Source organism: Mycetomoellerius zeteki, unplaced genomic scaffold (assembly GCF_001594055.1).
Source record: "Mycetomoellerius zeteki isolate Tzet28-1 unplaced genomic scaffold, Tzet1.0 scaffold13, whole genome shotgun sequence".
In the NCBI taxonomy this organism is placed as follows: Eukaryota; Metazoa; Arthropoda; class Insecta; order Hymenoptera; family Formicidae; genus Mycetomoellerius; species Mycetomoellerius zeteki.
This window is the reverse complement of record NW_017256233.1, coordinates 1-12,791: the sequence shown is the minus strand read 5'-3', so window position 1 is coordinate 12,791 and position 12,791 is coordinate 1. Positions and strand designations below refer to the sequence as shown.

Below are 12,791 nucleotides of genomic sequence, written 5' to 3'. Positions count from 1 at the left end.
GAAATGCAGAACTAATGCAACCAATTGCTGATTAGAATTTTTGTTGTACACTAACAATTTCTAACAGAAATGTTAAACGAATTTACGATTGGTTTTCGTAACCTATGCAACTCGAAAAGTACGCCTCATGGGGAACTGGTACTTTCTATCGCGTACATACAATACGCGTTTGTACAAATTTAGAAGAAGAAAGTCTGATTTATAATGGCCGTAACCGTTAACTTATGCCGGTGCCGGTAAAGTCCAACCATAGGATTTCAATGCTTTCGTTCATACTAATACGGCAAGTTAGTAATTTCGAAAGTAGAGATTTCAAGCTTTAAAATGTTTATTTTTTTGTCCACGATGATTTTTCACAGAGTTACGGTCATTTGAAGATTATGCAATTTTGAACGTGTTCCGAAAGTGTTCTCTATTTTTTGTTGAGTAGTGTATATTGTCTTTATTTATAAATGGCATGTAATAAAAATTAAGTGTCACTTCTTGCTTCTGATGCATGATTCAATGCTGTAGTGACTACTCAGGAACCTTAAATGCGTCTTATAATAAATGAACTTACTGTTAAGCATAATTTCTTGTAGAAATAACAATTAAGAAAGATTAAGATGTTTATAAAGACAATTAGTTATAATTTTTCGCCTTTTATTTAAAGACAGTGATAAAATTATGAGTTACAACAGTGTTGATGTTACCAACGCTTGTTGTTTACTTTTCAGTTAACTGCTTGGTAGGCGCAGCGGTTTTCGTAGTATCTTTGTCAACTTTAGCTTCCGAGGTCTTTTTCACGGTTGCCTTGTATTTAGCCAGTTGCTCTTTTCTTCTTTTCAAAAGCGCGATGGTCTTCGTCGTCGATGGTTTCTTTGACAATTTTATCTGCAATATCCGTAAATTTATCGATAAGTCAAAATTGTGAATACGAATTGTTTACTTCTTGCAATTCTCCTTTCATACTATTGCATAAATATAAAAACGTATAGGGTGAATGCACCGTTTGTGGCCACTGCACCTATTTTGGCCACCTTCGCTGTTTATTAGATTCTTCTAATTTTGCCTTTAGTGCGCAGCAATCACGACACATGTGCGTCGTAATTATTTCTCTTGTTTAATAATATGACCTAGTAGAGTAGGTACTAAAATAACCTCATGTATCCTTTTTCATATTATAAAAAAATTATTTTCTACAGAATGCACTCAAGACAGTCATCTTGTCAAAAACGATAAGAATTCCCGAAACGCGGTAAGTAGAATAATTTATCAATAACTACATATGACACAAGTATAGCAGACAATATTAGTAGTCAGCTTCATAACGATAGCAGGTATATAGGTGGCCAAAATTGGTATAAAATGGAATTTTTGCAACTATTTAATTTTTTCATTATACATTCGCTTTTTTCCTTAAAACTTTTTTGAATATTAAAAACTAATAGCGTTTTCTCTTGGCTGCACTATCTAGTGCCCACTAGTGCAACACTCAGACAGTGTACCGTGTTTCCATGGCTGGTGGTAAACTAACTCATTCAGTATACCGTGTTTCCGTGGCTACGGTGCAGTGCAAATTTTATGCACGAAATAGGATTTTGCTACACCGTCTCAAAGGGATGATGTAGAAGCAGTGTAACATTTAAAATTTGAAAATGAAAGTCAAACTGGAACAGGGTTTTTTAACGCAATACTGAAGGTTAGGTGTTTACCACTCTAGTGTAGTGTAGCTGAGTGTAACGCTTACACGCAACTGGTGCAATGCGAAGCTGCATCCAGTGTATCCCAAGGGAAAACGCTATAAGACATTAAACAATGTAAGTAAATAGAATCTCCTTTTTATGTATTATTTAAAAAAAACATTTCTTAAAGCTACATAAATGCTTAAGGTGGCCACAGATGGTGTATTCATCCTATAATAAATTAAAAACTACACAGTTAGTATAGTACGTACGCCTCGTTTTTCAGCGAGAAGTAAATCCTTTTCACGCTGACGTTTTTGTGCAGTCAGGATGGCAGCGCGTTTCAGAACTGCAGCATACGGGTTGAGACGCAGCATAGCCCGTGTGTTGGTCAATGGGTTCAGTTTCTTTACTCTACGCACCACCTTCTTCCTATAATTGTATTAAATAAAATATCAATCATTATCATATATCATGAATGGTAAGATAGAATGGGCTTCTCGAAATAGCACTCCAGTGCGCTATCAAATGAAAAAAAATATATTTACGAATTTAATTGATGAGATACGTATATAGATCTTTTTTTCTTTGCCTATAATTACCTAGGAGCTCTCAAGACTTTGCGAATTTCTTCAGACTTTAGAAGTCTGGATAGATCTGTGTTGGCCATTTTAGGGAATGGCAAATTATATCCTTTCTTAAGCTGTGATTCTTTACGCCAGGTTCCGTAAAGGGCATCCAACTGTTCAAAAGCGGACTTCGTCCAGATTACAAAGCGTCCAACGTGACCGCCAGGTGCCAACTTCAACAGATTCATCTTGTTGATGTTCATCAGAGAAACGCCAGGGATATTGCGAAATGCTTTATGGATACCCTAGAAATTATAATGTGATTTATATAGCAATTTTTTATAACTCCTACAGGCTTAATAATTAAGTTTGCATATAAATGTGAATAAAATTTATTTTAATTCGAGTTCTGTTTACATATTAAACTGCCAGACAAAACAGAAAAAACTACTTTAAAAGAAAATTGCTTACCTGATCTTGGCCATATACGATTAGAGGTCCACGTCGCTGAATGCGTCGGCGATTACGCATTTTACCTTTACCAGCACGAAAACGTTGCGATTTATACACCTAGTAAAAAATAAATGAAATATAATTTAATAAAATAATTTTGTTAGAAATTTAGAAAAACCTATATATTTAAATCACATGGATTTGATTAATTGCCTCTTTTATAATAAGAATTTTTTTTAAGGACCTATTCTGTAAAGCCCGATCTACATAAGATGCAGACCGCGAGTCGTAAGTCGCAAGCTTGTTGCGTCAGCCAATCCGATGCGTCATTAAAAGTGACACTTTGAGATTGGCTGATGCAACAAGCTTGTGACCTGCGACTCGTGTTCTGTGTACTATGTAGATCGGGCTTAACTTTTAACGACTGTAAACGTTACAATTATACGTTCAGAGTTACAGAATAGGCCCCTTAATCTTTTAAAAAACGAAACTAACCAATAGGGAATAAACGTCATAACGGTCGAAGCTGCTTTAAAGAGCTGTGTGCTTTAAGATCTTTAATGCTTTAAATAATTCTATGTGAATTTGTATATATATATATATACACTATATATAAATATATGTACACACATTTATATTGTATATACACTACTCAACAAAAAATAGGGAACACTTTCGAACACGCTCAAAATTGCACAATCTTCGAATGACCGTAACTCGGTGAAAAATCATCGTAGACAAAAAAACAAAAAGCATTTTAAAGCTTGAAATCTCTACTTTCGGAATCGATAATTGATATTTAGATCTGATTGATTTTTTGGGGAGTTATACGGATATAAACGGATATCCGTCAAATCTGAAAATTTTGTACAAATTTTGTACAAACTTTACAAAGGTCTATGGAGTAAACTAAAAATCTTACGCAAATGCTGTAAACTGCATTTGTGTGCGATTTTTAGTTCACGCCATGAAACTTTGTAAATTTCGCACAAAATTTTTAGATTTGACGGATATCCATTTATATCCGTATAATTCCCCAAAAAGTCAGTCATATCGAAATATCAATTACCGATTTCAAATGTAGAGATTTCAAGCTTTAAAATGCTTTATTTTTTTATTTACGATGATTTTTCACCGAGTTACGGTCATTCGAAGATTGTGCAGTTTTGAGCGTGTTCGAAAGTGTTCCCTATTTTTTGTTGAGTAGTGTATGTACATATATATTATATTTATAGTCATTTGAACTGCGCGCCGAAATTTTTTGGGATTTTTAAAACGCAGCAGAACTAGTAATATCACAATTAAATTTGATGCTCAATAGATATCTATTAAAAAGATCTTGATATGTTGAAAATCTCTGTAAATAAATTTATCTATTGTGAAAAATATTACCTCGGCTGGATCTCTAGCATTCCGTGGAAGTGTCCTAAGCCTTTTTTTAAATAAGTTCAAAACTTATAAAAAGTACAAGGAAAATGTTTGATGATTCATACCCCTTGCTAGTGAGCGCAAAACAACTAGTAAAGAACGCCTGAATACCATATTTCTCTAGCACCTATTAGGAGCATCTAAGCTTAATTTTGTTTAGCAAAGATGCGGACATTTATTGGTGCACATGGACACGACATAAGGCAACACAGAAGAATCTTTAAGATTAAAAGAAATTAAAACCTTTTGGATATCATTCCAAGCCTTGATACGTCTCAAAAAGATGACAGCCTGCTTAGTTTTTGTGTATTCTTGAATCTTATCAGAAACCACGAGCGGGAATTCCGGAACCTCCTGGATCAAGTGTCCTATGTACAAGTATGAAAATACAAAGTATATCACAGTCTGTCTATTTTATTCAGACATACTTAAATTACTTTTAAATATACCATAACATGATACAATTATAACTTTCTGTAATTCGCTCAAGTAAAAAAAAAAAAACAAAATATTTCTATATTCGATATAAAAATATTGCAATACTAAAATATCTCTCGGAAAAAAAATAAAATTTCATAAACATTTCGTTTCCTTTAATAAAAAATATCTACATAAAAGATACATACCTTTAGATTGGACGAGTGCAGGAACACCAGAGGCGGCAATGGCAGAAACGAGAGCATAACGCTTCTGATTGACGTTGACGCGATGATGCCAACGTCGCCACGGCTTAGTAGGCGCAAACATACGCCCACCTCGGCACATGTTACCAAATGCACCCTGACCAGAACGGTGGGTACCACCGCCACGTACACGAGGTATACGGGCCACAGCACGTCCAGTACCCCATGACTCAGCAGAGGTTTGATGACCTGTGAAAAATTAAAACTTTTATTATCTTTTTATGCTTATTTATTATTCAAATATTGTAATAATTATCATTATAATAATTATCATACAATGAAATTAATAAAATGAAGATAATGGCTATGTTAGCAGAAAAAGCAATTTTGCAACTGTAATAAGATTCTTTAACATGATTGATTCTTGTCTTTGGGTCCTTGCTGAATCTAAATGTCTAACCAATTATGTAAAAGAATTTTACAATAGTTACAAAGCTGCTTTTTCTACTGAATACAGCCATCGATATTTACCGGCTTCTTTAGAAACACAGTATGGTTGTCTTCTGTTTGTAGAAATCAACTGGTGGACGACATTAACGATATCAGGACGAATTGGTGCCTTGAAGACAGATGGCAGGGAAATTGTATCACCCGATGCCTCATTCTTATCAGTGTAAACCGTAATAAGTGGTCGCGCCGTTGATAATGACTAAAAAAAAGAAAAATGTTATAACAATTCAGATAAATACATAATAACGTTGTTACTCATAAGAATAATGAATCATATATTCTTGCCCTTCAATTCAAGTTTATTTACAAATATCGCTGAAAAAGATTCTCAGAAATTCAAATTTCATCGTCTGCAATACTGCATAGCACATAGCCACAAAAAATGTAATATATTGCTATATAATTAAGGATTTAAAAAAATAGTTTCTGTCTGCAGCATTAGAATTCTTTTCCTCTCATTCATAACACAATTTTTATCAGAGGTGATGGTACATCTTGAAATGTGTAAAAATACGAGTGAGTAAAATTAGAATTTTGTAACTTCATTGGTCAATATCTAAAAAATCAGATTTAACAGAAGTCTTAAATTTAACCATATTGGTGTTAAGTAATATTGAATTGGAGAAAAAATTCTGTGGAATTTTGTTAGCTCAAAATTATATACAGAATATATTTGTTGCGAAATTTTCGACTACCTGACGTGAAAGCTAAAAGTTTTTTCTAAAAGTTCGTTTTTAAAAAATATTCCTACGAATTTTTGTTATCAAATAATTCTTAATATGGCTCAATCAGAATAAATCACTAAATAAAAGAAGGGCTACGAGTCAATTATAATGTAAAATATTTAATAATTTAAAATTCGTACAAACGTTTTGACACCGATCGGGTCATTTTCAATGTAAAACAACAAACAATATTACATAAATTATCGGAAAATTCGGTCACATTATAATCCAGTCCAGTAAAAACGTCGGTTGTATTCGTAATATGCGGTCCATATGTAAAATTATAATAAAGGTGATCTCATCTCACTTTTCACAATTCTACAATCTTAAATTGTCTTAATGATGTAAGTTAGACGCTGAGAGAAAAAACGCAATTAACAAAGTTGTATTTAATAAAAAGTAAGCCATAATACTGTTGGATATAACATTTATCCTCGACGATGTCAAGCGACGTTATATTATTTTTGTTATCAAGTTACACGCGGATTAAATAAAAGAGCATTCTGATTTTGATTACTCATAACTCCGTTAAAAATCATCGTACCGTAATTAATAAAACAGATTTTTAAAGCTGAAACTTTGCTCTATCAAGTGGTGTAATTGCCAATTTAAAAAAAAATAGAACATATGTACATTTGAGCTAAAAATGTGATATTACTGTCCTTTTTTCCATTGTACAATGGTTATAAGGTAAAATCACATTTTTAACTCAAATTTCTATATATTTTACACTTAAAAAATTAGCATGATCCTATTCAATAGAGCAACGTTTCAGCTTTAAGAATCTGTTTTTTTAAATTGCAGTACGACGATTTTTAATGGAGTTATGAACAATCAAAGTCAGATGCTCCTTTTTACTTAACTCACGAATAACTCAAAAACAAAAAATTTTTAAAAAACGATTTTGTAAGGAAAACTCCAACTTTCACGATATAGATGGTCGAAAATTTTCGCCAATTCTTTTTGGCACGTGACAGACTCACAAAGTGAGAAGAAAAATTTCCCTTTTTTTCAGCTCGTAGTTTACTATGTATAAAAATTACAAAACTCACATAAATTCAAAAAATATAGTAACCATTCGAAAGTAGATATTTCAACCTTTAAAACCCCTTTTTTTATAATTTAAATCTTGATGACATTTTTAACAAAGATATTGTACATATAATTTTGAGCTAACAAAATGCTCCAGAACTTTTCCTCCAATCCAAAATTAACACCAACACAGTGAGAATTATATAGACTAATTGTGCTAAATCTATATCAATATTTTGAATGCAGATATTGACCAAAAAAAAGTTACAAATATTCTAATAAATTCGCTCACTTTTATGATTTTTATCTCATTTAATATTAAGACCGATATGATATGGATTTAGGATCTCTGGTATTAATATCAACACCATCATAATGTGGATTTAAAACCTATTATGAGCCCATATTCAGAACGTGCATTTATCTTTGAAATTCTATAATATTCGTAACATAAAATATATGCCCATATTCAGAACGCGCTTACCATTATGTTAGTGCGCTAACATACTATACTTTACGTTACGCATATTATCGAATTTCAAAGATAAAAGCGCGTTCTGAATACGAGCTATAGTATGTTAGCACGCTAACATCATTGTAAAAACATTCTGGATACCGTGGTGTCAAATCCACATCATCATATTAACGTTAATATTAATACCAACACAGTTGTGAAATTTATGATGAATTCAATTGCACTAGTGTGCACTGGTGCATATTAAAGCCGTTGTACACTGATTTAATTTGAGTATAAAAATGAAATACAAATATTTAAAATTATGAAATACATATTTTACCTAATAGTACAATAAAATATACTGATTATTTTATGATTTGATCGATTTCTATGTTTATTTATAAACATTTCTTTACGTTATTTTATGTACAACGGTTTTATTTGCACTAGTGCGCACTGAGTGCGTCTAATCGAATTCGCTATTATATACATAAAATTATAGTAGCATGGTGTCAAATTCACAAATATTTTTTTAGAATGTAATGAATTTGCTCACTTTTGTAATTTTTACCTCTTTCAAGATGCATAATCGACTTCCTGATTATTGTTCGAGGATCGACACAGATTGCATATTCATGCTTCACATACGCAACAACCATCACAATGGCGGACCGGACATAGGGTCTCGACATGTGCTCATACTACCGAGGAATGTAATCATGTACTGACAAACTTCGGATCCTCATATTCTTGCAATTATTATCGCGATAATGAAAAAATTTCTGTCTCAGCCGTTATTGGAGAACATTGTATAATTAATTCGAAGGAAAGATATTCATAGGGAAGTATCACATATGGTGTGCCAGAGACGGCAAAGAAAATCGGAAGCAGCGCGGACGAGGATGATCATTCCCGAGGAAATTAAACGGGCGATCATGCAAAATCGACAAAAAAGAAAATCACAATGTACGTTCGCACATGGGAAATAAATTTTCTTACCATCTCGTGTGTCCTTTCTATTATCTTTCACGCATAAGACGTAAACCTAACCAGACCGCGTTTGCACGACTCGTCTGATCACGGGTAGAAAGGATCAAAGAAATATGTAGAGTGGAAACCTGAAAACAAGTATGGTATAGAGAATGAGGTGTAATGAGAATGCGCATTCGATTTACCAATGGCTGCGTTCAGCAGAACGGTTGTTTTGCAACTGTTGTAAGTTTCCTTCGCGCTAATTGGATCATACTTTTAGATCTAGAAGAATGGTCCTATCTCAGCAGACAATCATAAAACGGTTGCAAAACTGTTGAGTCTGCTGAACGCAGCCAATCATAAAACGGTTGCAAAACTGTTGAGTCTGCTGAACGCAGCCAATCATAAAACGGTTGCAAAACTGTTGAGTCTGCTGAACGCAGCCAATCATAAAACGGTTGCAAAACTGTTGAGTCTGCTGAACGCAGCCAATCATAAAACGGTTGCAAAACTGTTGAGTCTGCTGAACGCAGCCAATCATAAAACGGTTGCAAAACTGTTGAGTCTGCTGAACGCAGCCAATGTTCAATTCGGCTTAAGCCGGGAGCACATAGAAAAACGTAATGGTTCCTGCACACTGGACGTGGAAATGCTTGCCGCGTGGCAAAATGGGTGCGTTCAGCAGAACGTTCGTTTTGCAACTGTTGTAAGTTTCCTTCGCGCTAATTGGATCATACTTTTAGATCTAGAAGAATGGTCCTATCTCAGCAGACAATTATAAAACGGTTGCAAAACTGTTGAGTCTGCTGAACGCAGCCAATGTGACGCGGTAGTCAATAAGCTTAAGCCCATGGCACATACAAAAACGTAAGGCCGTAATACGTAAGCAGTAAAGAAATCGTAATGCATGGTCTACATTGGCATTAGCAGTAGTGGATGAGACTGTAAGAGTAACAAATTGACCAATTACAGTTGAATGTAAGAAGAATAATCGATTGTAATTGGTCAATTTCTTACTCTTACAGCCTCATTCATTACTGATACTGCCATTGTAGACCACGCATTACGATTTCTTTACTGCTTACGTATTAGGGCCTTACGTTTTTGTATTTGTTTGTGTATTGTTACTTGCGACCTTACGATTACGACTAAAATTTTTGTACGTGTGATGGCCTTAAAGCTGGTTCTACATTAGTCGCATCACAGCGTCGCAAGTGTTGCGGTCCAATCAACGTCAAGCTAGCTCGATTCCAACCTCTCGGTGTTACGCATTCTGATTCGCTGTTGCAATCACATGGTACCATTTATAGTACTAGTGACATATTTCTATTTCATTTTATCCTATACATTCTATCTCATTCTATCTCATTCTTGCCTTGAACAGTATCCATGCTGACTAAATTAGGTCTGTTCGCGTTGCATGCACTTTTTGCACTCAGCATCTTCGCTTTCTGTTAGGCCGGAATCAGACTAGGCATTAAAGATTGAGATTGAAGATTGAAAGATTGAAATTTGACCAATCAAAACAATAGGAGCTAAAATTCCTTTGCCCTCATTGGTCAAATTTCAATCTTCAATCTTCGATCTCAATCTTTAATGCGTAGTCTGATTCCGGCCTTAATATTTCCAGAGCGGGGGTAGAATCTCTTGTAGTATCAATGGAGTATAAAAATGAGACTTTAGTTACAGATATAAATGAATATCCTTTTATTAAGAAACTGTCTGAGATACAACGGTTCAAAGAAGGAAAAAAAGACAAGACAAGACAGGCACAGAACATAGACTCTAAAGAACGTACACACGATGTGTTTAGTATTTGATAAGATTCGTTTCTTTAATCTGGTGCTCCATCTATACGAGCTACCAACTACTATCTCACGCTTATCGCAGACAAGATGGCGATTGTCTCTTGTCACGAGCGAACGTGCTCAATTATGAGTCCTCAATAAAAAGGTGAAATCCAGAAATTTACAGTCCACATTCATTCAACAAACTACCAAACATTGGTCCTTCGAGCCGGATAATAGGCTTTGAGATTCAAGAAATAGCATCCGTCAACACAAATAAGGTGAAACTGCGATACGAACTGTACGGCGTACCCGCGGTTACAGGACGAGAGCGGCCATCTTCAACCGTCAGCAAGACTATCTCGCGTTTTCCAAGAGACGCAGGTTTGCACATCCATCTCAGTGGATGATTCGAGACACAACAAGTACAACTGGTTGTTGTTATCAGTGGAGGAGATGTAAGCAATTGACAGCATCGGCAGAAACTGCAAAACGGCACATTCGGTTGTACAAGCGGACGTATCGAGAGCGGCATGTTCGGTCGTACAAGCGGACGTATCGAGAGCGGCGTATTCGGTCGCAAGACAAGCAAACAAAATCAACATTTCAACGTATATCTGGTAAGATTAGTGGATGATCAGAGCGACTACGAGGAGAAGTTCCTATCATCCTGGCATAGCGAGCATCATCGACGAGAACATATTCGGTGAGAAACAAGAGTGAACTGCGCAGGCGCCGCATACAACGACGTACAGCATACAACCTCGAATACATTGGCAAACAGGTCGATAAGCGCTCGTAAATAGAGGGCGCTGACACGGGTAAGGTGAGCGGTCGATGCATGGGCACTGGCGTGTTGTCGCGGGTCGGTAAGTGAGTGATTTCCTAACCTTCCTTGATTCAATCAAATTTCACATTTCGTAAATAGCATCGTTGGGTAATATGGATGAATTGGTCAAGGCACGTGGTCATATTAAAAGTAAAATCACTTGTTTTAAAACATACATAACAAAGATAACAGATAGCTTACCAGACACCTCTCAGCCATTAGATAACCTAAAAAGATTTGAATTAGCAGAGCGTCTTAAACGTATAAGAGATGTGTACAACAAGTATGACATTTTACAAATTCAGATAGACGAACTTGGTTCAGGCGCAGACAAAGCAAGGAATGCAGAATATAGACAAGTATTCGAAGGTGACTATTATGGTGTAATAGCTCAAGCCGAAGTCCTGCTTAATCGTGATAAGACAGAATAAGAGTGTCTCGGTGCAGTTGGTGTTAGTGTTCGGGATGCGATTCCGTTAATAACGTTCGAATTACCAAAATTTAATGGAGACATAGCTGAATGGCTTGGCTTCAGAGACACTTTCCAGTCACTCATACATAGTAACGAAACACTAGATCAGATACAAAGATTTCATTATTTGAAGGCCGCACTAGAAGATAAAGCAGCTCAGATTATCAAATCATTAGAGTTTTCAGCGGGCAACTACACTGTAGCGTGGGATGCAATTTGTAGTCGTTACAACAATAAAAAATTACTAACACATAATCACATCAAGGCTATCTTTAGCATTAGTCATATGCAAGAAGGATCTTCAACTCAAATTCGTAGTATCGTAGATACACTTAATAAACATATAAGAGCTTTAAATGTGTTAGGACAATCAACTGAACATTGGGATTTACTACTCATATATTTGATTTTATCCAAGTTAGATAGTATTACAGCAGAGGAATGGGAGAAACAATGTGCAGGCAATGAAGTTTCGAATTTTGTAGAATTCAAGGAGTTTCTTGATTCGCGAGCGAGTTTATTGGAGACGTTAGAATCTAATAGCAAAGATACAAGCAAACTTAAAAAGGTAGATCGTAGTAAAACTAAATCACTCTTAATTAAAAATCAGACTTGCGTAGTTTGTAAAGAAACACATCATGTGTCACAATGTCCTAAATTTTTAGAACTCACGCCTCAAAGGAGACTAGAATGCTTGAGAAGTACTAAATTATGTCTTAATTGCTTAAAACCCGGGCATTTCATTAAAGAATGCAAATCTAGCACATGTAAACGATGTTCCGGTAAACACAACACGTTAATTCATTTTGATAAGCCTTCATCAACACAAGACAAAAGTGAAGACAAACCAAAAAATGATACTACAGTTTTATACTCGCATGAACAATTCAACAATAGTCATGTTCTTTTGTCAACAGCGTTATTACTTGTTAAGGATAAACACGCGAAAACACACAAGGTTCGCGCTATTTTAGATCCTAGATCGCAATCCAGTTTGATTACTAGCAGCCTTTGTGAAAGGTTACAACTAGAAAAAACAAACAGATCAATTTAGAAGCTATAAACAACTCATCGTGTCAAATAAGGCATAAGTGCAATCTTAATGTAACAACTCATCACAATAATTACAGTTTTGATTTATCATGCCTCATTATTTCAGAGATAACTGAATCGCTACCAAACGTTGTCATTGATAAGGAAAAGCTTCAGATACCCTCTAATATAAGACTAGCGGATCCTATATTTCACCTACCATCAAAGGTAGACATTC

General features: G+C 35.1%; 1 protein-coding gene across 1 annotated transcript; it reads right to left on the bottom strand.

The window, feature by feature from the left end:
- Positions 1–621: 621 nt before the first annotated feature.
- Positions 622–8,566, bottom strand: RpL4 (ribosomal protein L4). Its single transcript, XM_018461844.1, has 8 exons — positions 8,461–8,566; positions 5,269–5,446; positions 4,741–4,986; positions 4,358–4,482; positions 2,705–2,803; positions 2,267–2,538; positions 1,937–2,096; positions 622–873 (listed from the first exon to the last, which is right to left on the bottom strand). Exons 1-8 carry the CDS (start codon positions 8,461–8,463, stop codon positions 706–708), a joined length of 1,251 nt encoding a protein of 416 aa, XP_018317346.1. The 5' UTR covers positions 8,464–8,566; the 3' UTR covers positions 622–705.
- Positions 8,567–12,791: the final 4,225 nt, after the last annotated feature.